General features: G+C 50.5%; 1 protein-coding gene across 1 annotated transcript in view; it reads left to right on the top strand.

Moving 5' to 3' along the window:
- Positions 1 to 18,125, top strand: part of KATNBL1 (katanin regulatory subunit B1 like 1) — a 141,410-nt gene extending 123,285 nt beyond the window's left edge. The window contains exon 10 of the mRNA XM_078781011.1: positions 17,807 to 18,125. Within this exon, the coding sequence (XP_078637137.1) occupies positions 17,807 to 17,960 (154 nt within the window). The 3' untranslated portion in view covers positions 17,961 to 18,125. The remainder of the gene's footprint in view (positions 1 to 17,806) is intronic.
- Positions 18,126 to 19,262: the final 1,137 nt, after the last annotated feature.

Here is a 19,262-nt window from a genome sequence, read left to right as displayed (position 1 = left end):
GTTGCACCCTGCCTAACAGTTTCACACCCACAGCTAACCGAATTGCGGAATTATTTTCAAAACTAAACATTTACGGTGGGGGAGCATTATTTACATTGGCATTATTTGACTATTTACAAAACGCAACCCAGGACCTGTGATTTTTCTTTTGGGGAGACAAAAAGAAATTCCTGTTGGGAGGGAGGAGACAGCACGCATTGCATCGACGCACCAGTACTATAAAGACATCACCAAAACACCAAAAGCACCATAAGCACCATTTGGTGCACAGTCACCAGTTCATAATAAGCACACGCAAAAAAACAACTGGTGGTGGTCTTCCTCTTCTCTGCTGGGCCGATGTTCTTCCTGATGTTTTCTTGCTTCATGCGGCCTATTTGGACATAATCAACAGCACAGAACGTGTCCATTTTTATTTAGGGCCACAGGGGCCAACTAAGGGTGGTCCACCTGTGTGGCATCGGTGCCACCTTACCGAGGTCTGCAAGCAAGACCCTGGGCCATCGTGGCCGGCTCCAGCAGAGGTGCCAGGCCCCGAAATGTGGGGTCCATAAAGTGGTGCTTGGCCGCAAGACGGCGGTCCATAAGTGGTGCATCAATGCAATGCATGCTGGTTGTGGGAGTTCTGGTACACCATGGCGGACTCCCGCACGCTCCCCTCGGTGCCCAGCGAGCACAGTCCTCGGTTGGCAGACAGGGAGACAGAAGACAGGTGAGTGAGGGGTAAGGTCACAAGGGTACACATCAACAAGGCAATGCAAGACTAGGTGCGTACGGAGAGCGAAGTGAGAAAGTTCGTCCCTACCGTACGTCACCCCCCCCCCCCCCCCCCTGTTACCTACTCTACCCTTGCCCTTACCCCACATGTACAAAAATCTACACATTTACAAATTCGTCACTAATGTCTCGTCTTCCCCATATTTCCCCTATACCAAATTCGTCTTCACTCCCATTAATCCAAAATTTGCCATCACCCAAATTCCTCATCAATCCCTCTTAAGGAGGGAGAGATGGAACATCAGCACAATGTCACACCTACGTCATGATGCGTCTTACCATCCCAAAACATCTGCACAAAAATAATAAAAACAAATCATGGCATGGCGTGGAGTTACGTCATCTCCTCAGGTGAGTGGATGTCGATGGTGCGAGGAGATTCTTAATCCTAACTATCCTCTAAATGACTTTAATACACTTTACACTACCCGGGGTCTTTCCCTGCCAATCCATTGGCCATCTTACTCTATGCGGTTTTAAGAACCAAATTCCCATTGACCAAACTGTGGTGCTTCCTCAATTTGGGGTCTCACTCCCCCGGTTCAACTCCCTGTGCCTTTGCACAATTTCAGGACTGCGTCGTGTGGCTCTCCCAGCAGGTCTACCCACCTGCACACCTCCACCACTGCAGTTGCCTCCGAGCTTACCTGCTCCTTACCCTAACCTATCTACCTGGGGAAGGCCCTCTGGCGCTCTCCCCACTCGGTGCCCTCTCTGGCACTGGGCTACCCGGGTCCGTCCTCTGGATCCTCGGGCCCCATCCACAACTCTAACAGCTCCCAGAGCCCACCTGCGGCCTCACCTGGCCGACATCCTCAGTGGCGGAGTGCCCATTTAACTACACACACTAACAGGCCACACGCCCAGCCATTTCCATGTCACTAATGCACCCATCCAAACACCATTCTTCCACACGCACCACAGATGCCAATATCCCACCACAATATACCTATACCCTCTACGTAACTCTTAAACTACCCTCCCCGGGTATTCGTGATGGGGTCCATCCTCCCCATACACACCTTCGCACCATCCACTCCACTGCACAGTTTCCACCATACTCACTCCACACCATCCATTCCATACTCCATACATTCCAGACCATTTATTCCATACAACCATGCTCCATACCTGTATTTGCACACCTGTGCCATCACACCTGGTGCTTCCTGCACCCTCCTTCCTCCCAGGCTTCTTCATTCAATACAATGCACAATCACAATTATTCCTCATACGCTGCTCCATACACTTCCACGCTCAATACAACTCACAATCACCTCACACTTTTCACAATACACTTCTAACTCTCCAAACCATTGCCTCAGGCACCCAAATTCTCCCACGCTCATACACACATCTTTCCCGAGCATTGCCTAGCAATTCATCATTTCACCAAGCCCAAGAGGCACCCACAAGCTGCACCACGGGCGCACCCATCGGCTGCACCACGGGCGCACCCATCGGCTGCACCACGGACGCACCCACGGGCTGCACCACGGATACACCCACCGGCTGCACTACGGACACACCCCCTGGCTGCACCTCGGACATACCCAACGGCTGCACCACGGACACACCCCCCGGCTGCACCTTGGACATACCCACCAAGCGTTCCACAAACATATGTTCTTCACTTGCACCCCATGCAAGCTCACTCACTCAACACAATGTCACTCATCTCACACTTCTCACAATACGCTGCTGAGTACACTTTCAACACACACACACACGGCACCATTCACGAGCATTGCCTCATTTGCTCAATACTAAGACTCACACACACGGCATCATCTGATCTAACTACTCCCCTCTGAAACTCGCGCTTCCCAGTCGCCCCTTATACTATTGCGCTCCCTCGTCGTTATAATCCAACTACCCTACTCTCTACATCCCCACTACAGGTATAATGTCGCTACTTAAATCTCTCGTTACCTATGGTCAATCTTCTCTAGATCCCTATCATTTTATCCAAACCCTCCCTCGGCGAGCTAACACTGCCATAAACCCCATAGCTAGTGATCATGTGCCCCGTGTATGTGAGGGATGGTGGATTTGCCATCCCTCCACCTCGGGCATCTCGCACTATGAATTTTGCCATCAAATTTCCTGCAAATCAAAATTTGCCAATCACTGCCAATCATTTTACCAATCATCAATTTGCCAATCATTTCTGCCAATCCTATTCACTATTCTCAATTTCGGATCCAAAACACTATCATCATCACCGTCCGCTATATCTGAGCCTCTCGGTATGTCATTACATCATTAAAACTCGGCTTCGCAAAGCCGAGCAATGAATTCGGGTGGTTTGGTCGCCTGCAGGTTGAGTCCGTCCGGCATTTACGATTCTGGGGAGGCGGCATGCTCGGCCCGAGATTCCACGCACCATCTCGACGCGGATCCTTGTGGTCTCCGGCCCGATGGCTCGATCCCGCCCGGCCGGAACGCCGCAACCACAAGGGGGCACCGTTCCGATCCCTCCTTCTTGCCCTTGAACCAGACCGGTCGCTTTGCCCTGCAAAGCCCGGACTCGACCGTGCGGGGCGGGGCCAGGCCCGAATGGTGCACGACGCTTCGAAGAGAAGCGATGCAGCACCGATCCGCGCTGAGCCTCGCATCCAACAAAGCGCACCGCCCCCCGAGTGCTCGCGTCCGCTATCCGTCGCCCTAAATGCTGCTCCGGTCCACGTCGATGCCTTACTCGCATGCTCACACCACACGTTCCGTTTGTTGCTCATACATCCCATGCACTTTGTCAATTCCACCACCGTACTCCCTGTTACACACCACACCTCTTGCGCACACTCGTCGTTCGCACACTTCGTTCCACACCTCTCCTCCGTTACGTCCTCCGTAACACTCACCATGGGCGTGCACTCTCACATCCACCCACTCACGCGCTTCAATGGGCTCTCCCGCACCCGCGCCACAACCAACTCAGGTGTGCTTCCTCGCACACTCATCCCAAGCGTGCATCCTCGCACCCGCTCCTCGGTCACATCCTCTGTGACAACCATGGGTGCGCACTCTTCTGCACACCCGATCACGCGCTTCAATGTGCCCTCTCGCACCTGCGCCACTACCAACTCAGGTGTACACTCTCGCACACGTTCCACCACCACCTTACTCTCCGTGTCACACTCCGTACACCCCGACGTGCATTCTCGCTCGCACTCGGTTTCACACTCGCGCTCCGATGTGCCCTCTCGCACCTGCGCCACCACCAACTCACTCTCCGTGTCACACTCCGTACACTCCGACGTGCATTCTCGCTCGCACTCGGTTTCACACTCGTGCTCCGATGTGCCCTCTCGCACCTGCGCCACCACCAACTCACTCTCCGGGTCACACTCAGTACACTCCGACGTGCATTCTCGCTCGCACTCGGTTTTACTCCCACACTTTATAACACACTCACTCGCCGACGCACACTCTTTCCTCACAAGCACGCCATTTCCACTCACACCACTCACAGGGGACCCTTCACCAACGCCCGGATGCTTTCTCGATCCCAAGCGCGCGAAAAAAAATTCTGCGCCAAACATCCTCCTGCAAAATCTCCCCGCACAATACACAGCACGACTCACCTTTGGGATCCTCCTCTCCACGCGCACCTGCAAATCTTTATAAGGATTAGCAAGTACAGCATCAGGATGTGTATTCAGACTTTGTACATTATCCATTCCCTCCTCCAACTGTTGCTTTTCCAAGTCTGTCGTCTCTACAAGTTCAATTTCAACTTTTGCTTTTTCTTTGACGACCGCTGGCTTTATTAAAATTCCCTCTACTTCAGCGGTCGCTGGCTGCCCCATACCCCGGGTCGCGATCTCTGTACCCGTCATTTTACCCGCGCTTTTCTCCGCCTCGCTCAACCAGCGCTTCTCGACCCGCTTTACCTCGTCGCGTACCCCTGGGACCTGCTCGCCCAACCTGCGGTCTGTGTCCCTCTCTGCTTCCCTTACCTCATATGTGGCTTGCCCTCCTCGCCAACCCCTCGTTTACTTCCCCGATTTGGTCACCCATTCTGTTTTCCATTCCCTCTCTAGCGGCCCTCATTTCGTCCGTTATTGCTTCAATTTGGTCTCCCAATTGCTCAAGTTGGCTTCCCACACTCATTCTCAGCATCGCGGTGAATTGCGCCACGAAGTCCCCCACATCAAAGCCTGCTGGTAGTGTTACAGCGGGCGCGGCTACCGCGCGCTCGTGCGAGGTGCCATTTTGTGCGCCTGAAACCTCGTGCGTGAGGGCGCCATCTTGTGCGCTTGAACCCTCCACAACCCAATGCGTATTGCGCTCCTCCATTATTCCCAAATCCTCCCCGGGGTCCTGGGTCGATTCTACCCCTTCTTCTATCTCCCCTACCGGCATCCGGTCACCTTGATTATCCATGGCACGATTTTAAATTTGGATGTTAAATAAAATTTCGACCACTCGTAATTTTGAGTGCGCTAAGCGCACTTCAGGTCCTAATCTCGCTCCCGGCACCAATTGTTACGGAAACGGAGTACGGCACTCCCCTTTAGCGGGGGGGGGGGGTTAATCCCCCTTTTATTTTCACTGGCCGTCTCCGCTCCTGAAGCTACCCCGCTCCCTCCACGAGGCAGGTGGGCAACTTCGCTCGAGACCACGGACAAGATGTTATTTTGCCGAGCGGTTTTTAGCAGCCCGCGGCTCGAGCCATTAACAAAAACTAAACCCGATCCTAAACGTTGGCCAAATCGTGCCACAGGTGTTCAATGTGGAAACCTCTAAAGCGACCGAATGTGAAGAAGCAAAAGGGGTAAAGAAAGAACACAGGGATTTATTAATTATTTACACACAACCAAAGCAGAGAAGAAAAGAAATGTAATTTACAGGGAAATGGAAGGAGCAGAAGGACACAGAGCAATTTCTAGCTTATCTATACAGTCTTACTTATTCCCCAGACAGAACAAACAAGACAAACTCACGTACACAAATGGATGAATGAGGGCAGGAACGAATGGCTGGAATGATGCAAAGGTGGGACCACAGGGCACAGTAAACGGGTCCGCTCCGGGCGGGAAGCGAAGAGCCGACAGCTCCTCGTATTCAGCTTTACACCGCACACCGGTAGAGTCACTCGCTGCCCCGTCAGAGCTTCACTCGGCTGGTTGAAGCAGCTCTCTGCAGAAATCCCTTGGTTCAGAACTCAGCTGGGTCACATCTGCTGGGTCACGCATCTGCCGCATCTCCCGAAAAAGGCTTGCGCGGGCGCTTTTATAACGCGCTTTAAGATCAATGCGCGCCACGCCCGTGATGGTCTCTCATCAGCCCTGGTTGGCTGGTGGGGGGCTCGCTGGCTCCACCTTTGATGACGAGGTGGCGCCACGCCCGTGATCCGACGGCTCCTCCTCCTTCTTCTCCAGCTTAACCATGTGCGTAATGGAGGTTTTTGGGGCGATTTGAGCGAGCCCCCAGCCAGGGCAGCGAACGCTGCCGGGAATTGCGTTTTATGGGTGGCAATTGAAAGGGGATTCTATCTTATTTGATTCGGTGCAATGCAGTGTCAAGTAATGGGAAACAGAGCCTTATACTGACATCTTATACTCCCACACTTCTCCCTTCTCTCAAATGTTGTGGTTGTGTGCTTCCCCTTCTCTCCCCATCTTGTCTTCCGCTCCCTCTTTTTGTATATTTTTTTTGTCTGGTTGATTTGTTTGTGAAATAAATGTTAGCTCTTTCACGAGCCTCGATTCAGTATACAAAAAAAAAAAAAAAAAAAAAATTGAATAAAGAAATAACTATAGAGAGGTCCTTTTAACAGCCAATTAAAAGGGGAAATGTACACAGGAAATTTAATACTAAATTTACAAAGTGAAGGTTCTAAAAACTGTAACAATATGATGTGTGTGTATATATATATATATATATATATATATATATATATATATATATATATATATATATATATATATATATTTATATATATATATATATATATATATATATATATATCTATCTATAATTCCAGTAATCTCTGTGTGTCTGTGTGTGTGTCTGTGTGTATGCGACCGCTGTTTCTCGACAACTACCGGTCCGATATACTTGAAACTTGCCAGGTATATTGCTGGGGACCCGAGGATGTGCCTTTTCAAGGTTTCATATTAATCGGAGAAGTAGTTACCGAGCTATGGCGATTTCTTTACCAAACTCCGCAAGCCGTTCGCTTTGGACCAAACCATTTCATGTAAATAGAGGGGGGGGGATTGTCACCGTACTCGCAAGCCGTTCGCTTTGGACCAAACCATTTCATGTAAATAGAGGGGGGGGATTGTCACCGTACTCGCAAGCCGTTCGCTTTGGACCAAACCATTTCATGTAAATAGAGGGGGGGGATTGTCACCGTACTCGCAAGCCGTTCGCTTTGGCTTTGCGAATGGACCAAACCATTTCATGTAAATAGAGGGGGGGGATATAATTTTAGATATATATATAGTACGGGCATGCCCTAGTATATATAATATGTATATTGTTATGAATTTGGGGAGAGTGATGTATAGAGCCAAGTAGATCTGAATAGGTATCACGCTTTGTCTGTCGCGATAGGGAATCTACCTTGTAATTTCTATGGTTAGCCCGGTTTGTCGGTATAAGCTGTATTGGTGTCCCCGCTACGAGGGAGCGGGGCGTTGTACAGGGATTATGGATAAGATTCCTTTGTTCGTCGTCCCCTCTGTCGCCAAACCTGTGTCCCTTATGGCAACGCATTCTCACATAGACACTAGATAGATCCCTTAGAGCACACATTAAAGAGTTCCCCTCCCTTACCACAACGACTTTGGGAAACAGGCAGGAAGCCAGATCTGGGCACCGCCACATGGGCCGCAGCCAGCCACACCATCAGCTGGGCTAGCAACGAGCCTCGTGGCAGGCTATAGCCACGCCGAGGAACGGGCGATTGGTTGGAGCGGGAGGCACTCGACAAATTGAAGAAAGCCAGCGAGTGTGAACATTATCGAAGACGAGGGTCGCAGCGCTGGTTGGAGAAAGAAAGGCCTGATGTCACAGGGCGAGCAGTAAAACTGCTGGCTCGCCGGGATTGCACTCTTCTCTGCTGGCCTGGGCTGATTCGTTTCCTTCCTTCCTCCCGTGCTCTCTCCGTTCCTGTCTCTCTTTGTGCCTCGTGTTGGAGATCGGCCTCGTGTTGGAGATCGGCTTTGCATGGAGATCGCTAGCCCTGCGTTGGTGCGGTGTGCTTGGTGCGAGGCGTGCCGCTGAACAGACGAGGCCGGTGCGAGTGGGTCGCTCGAGGCCTGGTGGCGCACGAGCGGGGCCGGACGGAGCCGCGTTGGACGACGGACACACATCCTGCGGACAGATAAGCTCGCACCACATTTCACAAGTACACGACGGACGGTTATTTTATTAATTCATTTTCCTTTGTCTCGTTTCCGAAGTGTGAGTGGGGACGTCCCAATTTACAATTAGATTTTATCATCGCGTTTCCCTGTCCCCATCTTTATTTCGAATAAACCCTTGTATTATTCTCCATTTCCTTTTAAACCCGTTCTCGTTTGAGTTAATCACTTTCCAGGTTGAAGACGCTGGCGCGCGCGCGCGAGCCGGGAGGTAAGCGCTTCCACTTCTTCCTCTTCATTCTTTCTCCCGTGCTTTTATAGCCTATGCCGTATTTGATCGTCGCCTCCATTAAAGCCGTTCGGTCTTCCGCGGTGCCTGGTGTTAACCAAAGGGATCGCGCGACAAATGGTGTCAGGAGTGGGATTTGAACCCTATAGTAAATTTGGTGTCGAGTGTGGAGAATCTGGACGAAAAATTTGTTCTAGTCGGAGGCGGTAAATTGGAATAGTCGATTGGTGCGTGGGACGCGAACGGGCATCAGTAAAAATCTAAATCGGTTTCTGAGGTAAAATCCGCGTGGGATAGTGACCTTCTCTCAACGGAGGAGGAGGTGCGCGATATGGAAGGAAGAATGGAAGATGGGGGGAGCATTCGAAGTGAGTCGGAGGTAGTGGGGATGGAGCATCGTGATGGAGCTCTCCCCGCCATAGGAACGGCTCCCATAGACAACCAGGCCTTAATGCAATTTCTGGAGCGATTGGAAAATAAAATGGACACGATGAGTGAGCGATTGGAAAATCAAATTGACGGAATGATTAACAAAATGGATGCCTGGACGAATGAAGAATTGAAGGAAGAACGAAAGAATGGTGCCGATGGTGCTCACGAGCAGGGAATAGCACCGGGAATGGAAAAATTGGAATCGCAGTGGGAAGGAAGTGAAGGTAGAAATTTAAATGGGGAAAATTTGATTGCGGCATGTGAAGTGGTAAATGGGGCGTGTCCACAGGTAGATGAGTGTCCACAGGTGAATGTGGAGTGCCCACAGGTGAATGGGGAATGTGAAAATTGTAATGGGGGATGTTTCCCACATGGTGACCTGGAGGTCTATCGGGGCCGGGTGGATGTCAACACATCAACAGAGGGATGGATTTGAATCCTTGCTGTGCCAGGGCAGTGGTTCAAAGCAAGAGGGGGTAACATTATTGGGGGTCCGAGTAATGGAACCGGACCAGGTATTTATTGATCCAGGCCTGTGGTGGGCCAAAAATGATTTGTGATGGTGATGAAAATAATTTGATCCAGCGGTTGGGAACCTGGGACAGTCCCATGGAGGCGGAGTTTGACCGGGCCCAAAGGAGTTTCGGGGAGGAGGTGTCGGTCTGAGGAGGTGGTTGAGGTGACCGAGGGGACCCTCACCGTGCACACTGATTGGGTAACAGAGGCTCCGAAATTGCATACCCAGTTGGAGGAGTGTGTTGGCTCCGGGCTAGATTTGGACATTGGACGATCGGGAGATCGAGCCTCGGGAAACTTGGTCCCCGTAGGGAACTTGGACCAGCTGCAGGGAGGGGCAGAAAAACCTGAGGGGGTTGTTACCTGCAGCTGCGGTTTGGCACTGGAACTGAAATTTTTTAAAAGGAGAAAGATATTTAAAATTAAATTTCGATGGGAATGTGATTTGGCGCAGCCATGGAGAGAGCTGGTCCCCGGGCTGTGGAATGTGGACTGGGAGAGGTCATTGGGGATGGCCTCGGGCAAAAGTTGCCCCTTTGGAAATTTTGTTATGCCAGCCAGCTGGGGGGCTGTGCTGGCGAGATTTGGACGTGGGGTCCAGCCATGGGTGTCATGGTACGACCTGGGCCCCACGGGGGGTCTGGTGGAGTGTGGCATCCCTTGTCTATCGGGGTGCCGCCCGAGCGTGTGGCTCGGGCCGGCAGGGTCACCGGACCCTGGTGGGAGTTAAGACTTCCGGGGGCGTCCCAGGTGGTTCCTCAGGTGCCTGGGATGGCGTATATTGAGGACCACTCGGGGGAGGTGTTGTGGGTCGCGCTTTGGTGGTGGCATCGCGGACGGCCAACATGGGCCTGATGTGGTGACCACCCGGGCATGCGGCTTGACACCCTCTCCCTGAGACTCTGGGACAGCCAGCATGTGATGACCTGCCATGCTATGCTGGTCTATGGACACGGGTCGATCTGCATGGACAGGGATGGATTATAGCCTGCCTGACAACCATTAGAGCATCTGTAGAACGTGATGGTGTGAGAGTGACCTTCCACAGATGTTCTGTTATGATTTATGGACTCTCGGTTTGGGAAGAGAGCCATGGGAGTATTGAATGGGAATTGGTAACGTGCCGAGCATGTGGGCCATACTCGGCTGGCATGTGTATGGCAAAGCATCGTTCTTTGGTGAGATTAGTAAAATGTGATAAATGTTTGGCATGGGTAATCTAAGGGTTAGATGCAAATTTAAGGGTGAATTTTGAAATGTCATGGTGGTCACTGACATCAGTGGCACCATTATTGATCCAGGTGTGTAGACCAAAGTGTTGGAGGCTGTGATAAAATTGACAGGTTAGCAGGACATAGCCTCAACTGGTTGCGGGGGCGATTGCGCCAATATTTGGGACGCGGGGTTATGGGGATGCAGTTGGGTAGTCTGAGGGTCAACGTGGTGCTATGGGTGTCCGAGGTGTGTGGACCATGTCTTCTGGGTGGATCTCCTGGTGGAGCATGGCTGTTGACTGGACCTTGGTGTGGTCAAGTGTGGGTGGGCACTGGGGGCTGCAGTTCTGTGGGCTGGGGGATGGGGGCGGCGTGGGTGACGTGAGGGGAATGCCACGCACTGCGACCGTCTCCCCCAGGGCCGAGGTTGTGCGTGCGGTAGTGTTTGTTGGCAGCAGGTGCTCACCACATTTTGGCCAGCTGGGGCTGGTGCAGCCATGTTCCTCGCAGGTGGGGCCGAAGGATGGATGGTGGGTCGCACCCTTATGGACACTCATGGGCCATGTTGACGTTTCGATGACTCGGCTTGTCCCGGTGACCATTGCACGGTGGAGGTGCGGAGCTGTCGTAGCCACATGTAGTTGTTTAGAACAGTTCACCGTTGGATGCGGATCCACATGCCTGCCAGTATAGTGGGGACAAAAGTGAAATTTGGAAGAATTTGATTGGTCCAATGATAAATTTTGGGATTTTGAGGGCGGATGGCACTTTTGGGCCTGACCAACCGGTAATTACCTGCTCATCAAGGTAGAGGTAAGGCCTTGATGGTTACTGTCCCAGGCTTCAGGACTTGCTTATTAAATTGGGGACATGTAATTTGGAGTTGCGGGCGGGTTAGAGTGATGACATGGCCGGTGAGGGGGATGGAATGTGTGCCACAGAGGCTTGTGGGTGGCGTTTGTTTTGGTGTTGTGGTATGTGTTTTTATGTGGTCGTGGAGAATGGAAACTGAGAGGGAGTGGTGATTATTGTGCTTTTGAGATTTATTGATTTAAATGTGAAGAGGATTTCACATTGGCAGGCCATGGCAACTCTTTTGTACCATCTTTGGCAATATGTGTTGAGAATGGAATGGCAGCGGGGGATGAAATGTGTTTTGGGGATTTTGTGGGTGGGGAAGGTGTGTGTGTGTCCGCAGATACAGATCAAGCTCTGAGGAGCGATGCCTGCGCCCCACCCCCCCCCGCCCCCTCTGCGGCAATTACCCCTGGCGGCCAGTGGTATCTGGAAATTGGAGCTCGTCGGTGGAGGGTCTATTTGGGCGCCTTGGGGTAAGGGAGACTCCCGGCGACCCGTGTAGCGCGATGAGGCAGGAGGCCACGGAGCCTGGTGTGTGTGGAGACCCTCACCGGAGGGGTAACGGCGGAAAGGGCTGTTTGGCTGTCATGGGGCCAAGGGGTAAAGGGTGGGGGGGCAATGAACTTGTGAGTCAAGTGACTTGTTTTTGAGACTGCGGGCACCACAGCCTGAAGCGCCCCCACCATCTTACTTGTGCGGTACCTCCCTGCTGCCTAGTTGAGAGAAATGCACACGTGATATGACATCTCTGCCATGGTCCTGCGGGGGGGGGGTGAAATATGTGCTCTATTGATTTAAGTAGAGTAGTGCTCTTTAAGTAGTGCTCTATCCCCTTGGAGAAAGAAAAAGCGCGGCCAGCGTGGAGGACTTGTTGATTTGCTCAAGCTCTGTCAAGTTGGATGGGGAATGTTGGTGAACAGCAATCTTCAAGTCTGTCCACAGATTCTGAGCTTTGGCTGGGCCACTAAAGGACTTTCCTGTTTTTCTTCTGAAGCCATTCCAGTGTTGCTTTGGCTGTATGCTTGGGGTCATTGTCCTGTTGGAACGTAAATCTTCGCCACGATCTAAGGTCTTTTGCACTCCGAAGCAGATTCTCCTCAAGGATTCACCTGCATTTGGCTCCATTCATTGTTCCCTCTGTCCTCACAAGTCTCCTCGTCCCTCCCGTTAAAAAGCATCCCCATAGAATGATGCTGCCACCACCATGCTTCACGGAAGGGATGGTGGTAGATGAGTGATGAGCTGTGCTCGGTGATGAGCTTTCTGCCATACACAGTACTTTACTTTGCATTCAGGCCAAAGAGTTCAATTTTCATCTTATGAGACCACAGAATATTTTGCTTCATGCTCTCACAATGAAAGCCGCATTCCAGTGGATTGGGAACTTCTCTGCTGTTGTACTTGTGTGCCTCCCTCTCTCTCCCCATCTTGTCTCCCGGTCCCTTTATTGTATGTGTTGTGTGTCCATTTGCTTTTTTGTGATTGATGTTAGCTCTTACACGAGCCTTGATCTTGTATACAAAATAAATAAAAAATAGAAAAAAGTATTGTGATGATTTATGGAATGTGTATGAGTGGTTATGGGGTTGTGTTGAATGAATGAGGGCGAAATCCACCGAGCCATGTCACTCACCTGTAACACCAGGACAGGGCCCGTGGAAATTTTGGGGTGCATTGGGATGGCCCCGCAGGTAAGGTTGCATCTTGTGGCATCCACCAGGGGATGCGGTCTGTAGATTGGGGTTGTACAAATGCGTATTAGTTTTGAATTTTTGGTTAAGGTTAAGGTTTGTGGTTAGGATAGGTTTGAATGTTGTTTGTTTCGTCCCACCACAGGAACAATGAATGAATATGAATGAATGAATGATCGTTTTGAGGCCATTTTCCCCGCTAAATCGGGGGTTAGCCTTGCGGGCCCCATGACCTCATGGTTCCCTTTTTGAGGCAGTTTTTTTTATGGCCGGATGCCCTTCCTGACGCCAACCCTTCGTCACCTCTTACGATGAGGAGGGATACGGTGTACCTATTCTAAACCGGGGTACACACCAGGATCATTCATCCCAGCAAGCTGGTACTCAATTTGCCGACCTCGGAAGGATGACAGGCTGAGTCAACCCCCCCTGGTGTTAATTCAATGATCGACCGGGATTCGAACTCAGGATCCTAGGATCCCAAGCCGGCACCCGAACCACTAAGCCAACACCAGGCAACACCAACACCACCACAGGAACGACCAATCAAAATGATTGTACATGTTTGAATGATTGGTAAGGGGATTAGCATGTTAAGGAGAATAGGTAAGTGGCTCCAGCTCACTTCCCACAGCCCTCCTGATTTATTTCATAGGTTAATTAAGTGTGAGACGGTAAGTGTTAAGACTGGAATGGTAGCGCCTGCAGTGAACCTTGCAGGAGCTACGGTTCCAGGGAGTGGGAGAGGGGGGGCTGTTATGAATTTGGGTAGAGTGATATATAGAGCCAGGTAGATCTGAATAGGTATCATGCTTCGTCTGTCGCGATAGGAAATCTACCTTGTAAATCTATGGTTAGCCCAGTTTGTCGGTATAAGCTGTATTGGTGTCCCCGCTACGAGGGAGTGGGGCGTGATAAGTAGTACAGAGATTATGGATAAGATTCCTTTGTTCGTCGTCCCATCTGTCGCCAAACCTGTCCCTTATGGCAACGCATTCTCACATAGACACTAGATAGATCCCTTAGAGCACACATTAAAGAGTTCCCCTCCCTTACCACAACGACTTTGGGAAACAGGCAGGAAGCCAGATCGGGGCACCGCCGCATGGGCCGCAGCCAGCCACACCATCAGCTGGGCTAGCAACAAGCCTCATGGCAGGCTATAGCCACGCCCAGGGAACGGATGATTTGTTGGAGCGGGAGGCACTCGACAAATGGAAGAAAGCCAGCGAGTGCGAACGTTCTAGAAGACGAGGGTCGCAGCGCTGGTTGGAGAAAGAAAGGCCTGACGTCACAGGGCGAGCAGTAAAACTGCCGGCTTGCCGGGATTGCGCGCTGTTCTCTGCTGGCCTGGGCCGATTCGTTTCCTTTCTTCCTCCCGCGCTCTCTCTGTTCCTGTCTCTCTTTGTGCCTCGTGTTGGAGGTCGGCCTCGTGTTGGAGATCGGCTTTGCGTGGAGATCGCTAGCCCTGCATTGATGCGGTGCTTGGAGCTTGGAGCAAGGCATGCCGCTGAACAGACGAAGCCGGGGTGAGCGGGTCGCTCGAGGCCTGGTGGCGCACGAGCGGGGCCGGATGGAGCCGCGTTGGACAGCGGACACACAGACTACAGACAGATAAGCTCGTACCACATTTCACAAGTACACGACGGACGGTTATTTTATTAATTCATTTTCCTTTGTCTCGTATCCGAAGTGTGAGTGGGGATGTCCCAATTTAGAATTCTATTTTATCATCGCATTTCCCTGTCCCGATCTTTATTTCGAATAAACCCTTGTATTATTCTCCATTTCCTTTTAAACCCGTTCTCGTTTGAGTTAATCACTTTCCAGGTTGAAGACGCTGGCGCGAGCGAGCCGGGAGGTAAGCGCTCCGCTTCTTCCTCTTCATTCCTTCCCCCTTGCTTTTATAGCCTAATCCGTATTTGATCGTCGCCTCCATTAAAGCCGTTCGGTCTTCCGCGTACCCTGGTGTTAACCGAAGGGATCGCACGACAATATGATATATATGATATATAATATATTGTCTCGTTCACTGGGGGGTTAACACCCCTGGTGACGGATGGCCAACCGAGCTTTAACCCCGAGGCGTTCACTCAAACTATGGTTGTGTTATTTATACGCGTGAGGGTGTTGTAGAGGGCAGCGAGCTTACCTGGATGGGTTTCACTTGGCCGTCCTCGAACCCACGACAATTAAACAAGACAGATGAGAAATTTAAATGCCATAAACAATGGATTTAATAAAACTAATGCCAAGCAACAAATAATGCACAGTAAAATATTCCTAAGTTGAGGATGCTCCTTACGGACTAAAATACACACAAGGGGAAAATAAATGAAAGTAATTATTGTCTGTGTGGTGCGTTTGCTTGCACTCCGGTCCCTGCGCCCTGGCTGCCATCGACGGCTTCCTGCTCGTCTGCACTGAGCCCCGTCATTCTGCTCAGTCCGCACACTGCACCAGCATGACCGCCACGAGCCAACACCAAGAAGGAGAGAGTTTGTCTGCCTTTTTCCCAGCCTGGAACACCAGTACCCGGGAGAACATGATTTGGACCACCAACGATGATTGTCTGAACCAAGCGAGCTGCAAGGATGTTGACCGCTGATGTTCAATGTCAGGACCAAGAGCACGAACTGCGACCACACGCGATCAAAGCCAGGGTCATGAGGACGCGCACAACTTGCGACCGCCTGCCACGAACGTCGAAACCAAGAGAGAGCAAATAATAATCGACCGTTCGCTATGGATGTCGGGACCAAGACAGCAAAAATGGCAGGACTCAGCCTTTTTGTTCCTCGTTCTGGAACATTCTTTTATGACGTCCGCGCTCGCTCCAACCGGCGAGTGCCATTGCATTGCTCCACTGCCACGACCAATCATTGTTCGGGGTGTGACTCTCTTACCAGCCCTTGTGATGACTCTGCTGGTGGCACCATGGAAGTGTCCGAATGTCTGAATCCGGTGGGTTTTATGGGGTGTTATTTAATTTAGGGGCGGAGTGAATGGCTGGTGCTGCACATGTCATAAGGAACAAAGGGAAAACCACAGAGGCGACTCCACACAGGGAATCTACTCCACACAGGGAATCTACCCTTATACCCGAACTAATTAGCATAGCTCCACCCCTCGCATGAAGACAAATATACGATCTTGCGCGACATCTGGCCTAATGGATCCCTACTTAGTTACATGAGGGTTTCTTCTTCTTCGCAACATTTGGGGCACGCTAATCTATACAATCTGCCTGGACTAAGGTATTCCATTGCCTACCCCCCATAAATGTAACAATATATATGCGTGTGCGTGCATCGGAAATAACGCCACCTTTGGTCTTAGCCAGTATTAAAAATAATCTTCATAATAGAATGAAATCTTCTCAAAATTATGATATGTGATCAACAACATTTCTTTCAAAAATTATAAACTGCATTTCCAAGAATGTGACACAGCACATTGCCCACCGTAGGTGGCCCGAGGAGTGCCCATTACTTTGAATAATTTTTATGTCACCCCCGACGAAGTTGCTGGAGGCATTATGGTTTCAGGTTGTCCGTCCATCCGTCTGTCCGTGATAGATTTTCGTTACCGCGATAACTTGAGAACGGCTGAACGGACCTTTGTCAAACTTGGTGCAGGTATGTATAATGAGGTAACGATGAACAGAATAGATTTTGGGCTCACGAGGTCAAAGGTCAGAGGTCATGTTAGGTAAAAATCCTGTTACCGCGATAACTTATTGCAAATCGGAATGGAAGTTTTGAAAAAGGTTTCAAAAAAGGGCAGAAGTACCAATGTGAATCAATCAATCAAAATGGTGTATTGAAAGCATGCCTGGCAGACATTGGCTGAATTACATGTGCATACAACTCTCCGGCCTTGCTCCCCCAGCTCTCTCTGTGCTCTGTCCCCCCCAATATTCCTTCAGGTCGCACAAGATCTGCCTGCAACCCTCTTATGGTTAAACTGCCAAAATCTAGGCTCTCTGCTCACCTTCACTTTTTCATTCCCCTTTTCTCCCGCCTCTGGAACAAACTCCCCCACTCCCTTCAATCCCACTCCTCCCTCCAGGTCTTTAAAACAGCTGTTCACCACCATCTCTTATCTTCCCCCATCCAGAACCTTGATCTTTTCTACCCCCGGTAATTCACCCCAGAGTCCTTGCAGTGTTCGTATGTTTTATACCTCTCCCACCTCCCCCCAAGTCCTCCCGATGTCCTTGCTCTCAAATGTTGTGTTTGCGTCCTTCCCACTCTCTTCCCATCTTGTCTGCCGCTCCCCTTGTTTTTTGTGTTTTGTGTGTCGGTTTGACTTTTTGTGTGATTAATGTTGGCTCTTTCACGAGCCTCGATCTTGTATACAAAAAAACAAACAAACAAAAAAAACACATTCATAACTTACAATCGATGATTGCTTTTAAGATGAAAAAAAAAATCCAGAGAAAATTGTCAGAGTGAAATAACAACAAAAATGCAGAACTAAGCAAGCACACATGGCATTCTTCAAACATAAGATAGATATTGATATTGAATGTATGAATGTTGAAATTGAAAAAATGAATGACTGCAAATGGGTTTAAGACGACTACTGTACTTCAAATGGTTGGAAATGTTATGAGTTAATTCTTGTGAATACCCAGGAATAATAGTTTATTAAGACACCTTGAATTAACAGGTGTTTCTGTGTCTGATTGTTCATACCAATTTGCAGCAACGTGAGCACCATGAGAGACTGGCTGCAAAAAATGATGGATCCAGTCCGAAAACTCTCGGTCGTTCCTGGCCTCACCGGAAAAAGGGCGAAAGTATGTCATTTGGCCTTCCGGGAGTTGCGTACGCAATGGACTGGTGTCAAACCACAGTGAATAAACGCCGCATTCTTCGCTGTGATATATACTTTTTTTCATTGTGCTTCATTTCGCCTTCCTCGAAGTTGTATCCAATTGTTCCAGGCCTGATTTCCTTTTATGAAACTTGTGTGCTGTTATTTTGCAGCATAAACGAAGCAGGTAATTAAAACTTGAGATCTTTTATTTTTTTGCTCGACTCTTCAGGGCAGCTATTATTATTATTATTATTATTATTATTATTATTATTATTATTGTTATTATTTAAAATTCCCCTCTCGAAGCATTTGTACAAACTTGTGCAAATATTACTTTTATGGTGGTTATTAATAAGTACCATCAGGGATTTTGATAGCCTACTTCATATTGAAGTGGAGTATTTCCGCCACTGCCGCCCCCCTCGTCCTCCATTCCATTCATTAGGACGGTATTTCCCCCACTGCTGCCCCCCCCCCTCATCCTCCATTCCACTCATTAGGACGGTATTTCCCCCACTGCTGCCCCCCCCCTCATCCTCCATTCCACTCATTAGGACGGTATTTCCCCCACTGCTGCCCCCCCCCTCATCCTCCATTCCACTCATTAGGACGGTATTTCCCCCACTGCTGCCCCCCCCCTCATCCTCCATTCCACTCATTAGGACGGTATTTCCCCCACTGCCGCCCCCCTCGTCCTCCATCACACTCATGAGGACGCTATTTCCCCCACTGCTGCCCCTTCTCATCCTCCATTCCACTCATTAGGACGGTATTTCCCCCACTGCCGCCCCCCTCATCCTCCATTCCACTCATTAGGACGGTATTTCCCCCACTGCCGCCCCCCTCGTCCTCCATCCCACTCATGAGGACGGTATTTCCCCCACTACTGCCCCCCCTCATCCTCCATTCCACTCATTAGGACGGTATTTCCCCCACTGCCGCCCCCCTCGTCCTCCATTCCACTCATTAGGACGGTATTTCCCCCACTGCCGCCCCCCTCGTCCTCCATTCCACTCATTAGGACGGTATTTCCCCCACTGCTGCCCCCCCCCCTCATCCTCCATCCCACTCATTAGGACGGTATTTCCCCCACTGCTGCCCCCCCCCCTCATCCTCCATTCCACTCATTAGGACGGTATTTCCCCCACTGCCGCCCCCCCTCGTCCTCCATCCCACTCATGAGGACGGTATTTCCCCCACTGCTGCCCCTTCTCATCCTCCATTCCACTCATTAGGACGGTATTTCCCCCACTGCCGCCCCCCTCATCCTCCATTCCACTCATTAGGACGGTATTTCCCCCACTGCCGCCCCCCTCGTCCTCCATCCCACTCATGAGGACGG

Source organism: Myxine glutinosa, chromosome 6 (genome assembly GCF_964187855.1).
Source record: "Myxine glutinosa chromosome 6, kmMyxGlut1.1, whole genome shotgun sequence".
In the NCBI taxonomy this organism is placed as follows: domain Eukaryota; kingdom Metazoa; phylum Chordata; class Myxini; order Myxiniformes; family Myxinidae; genus Myxine; species Myxine glutinosa.
This window is presented reverse-complemented; position numbering and strand designations above follow the sequence as displayed.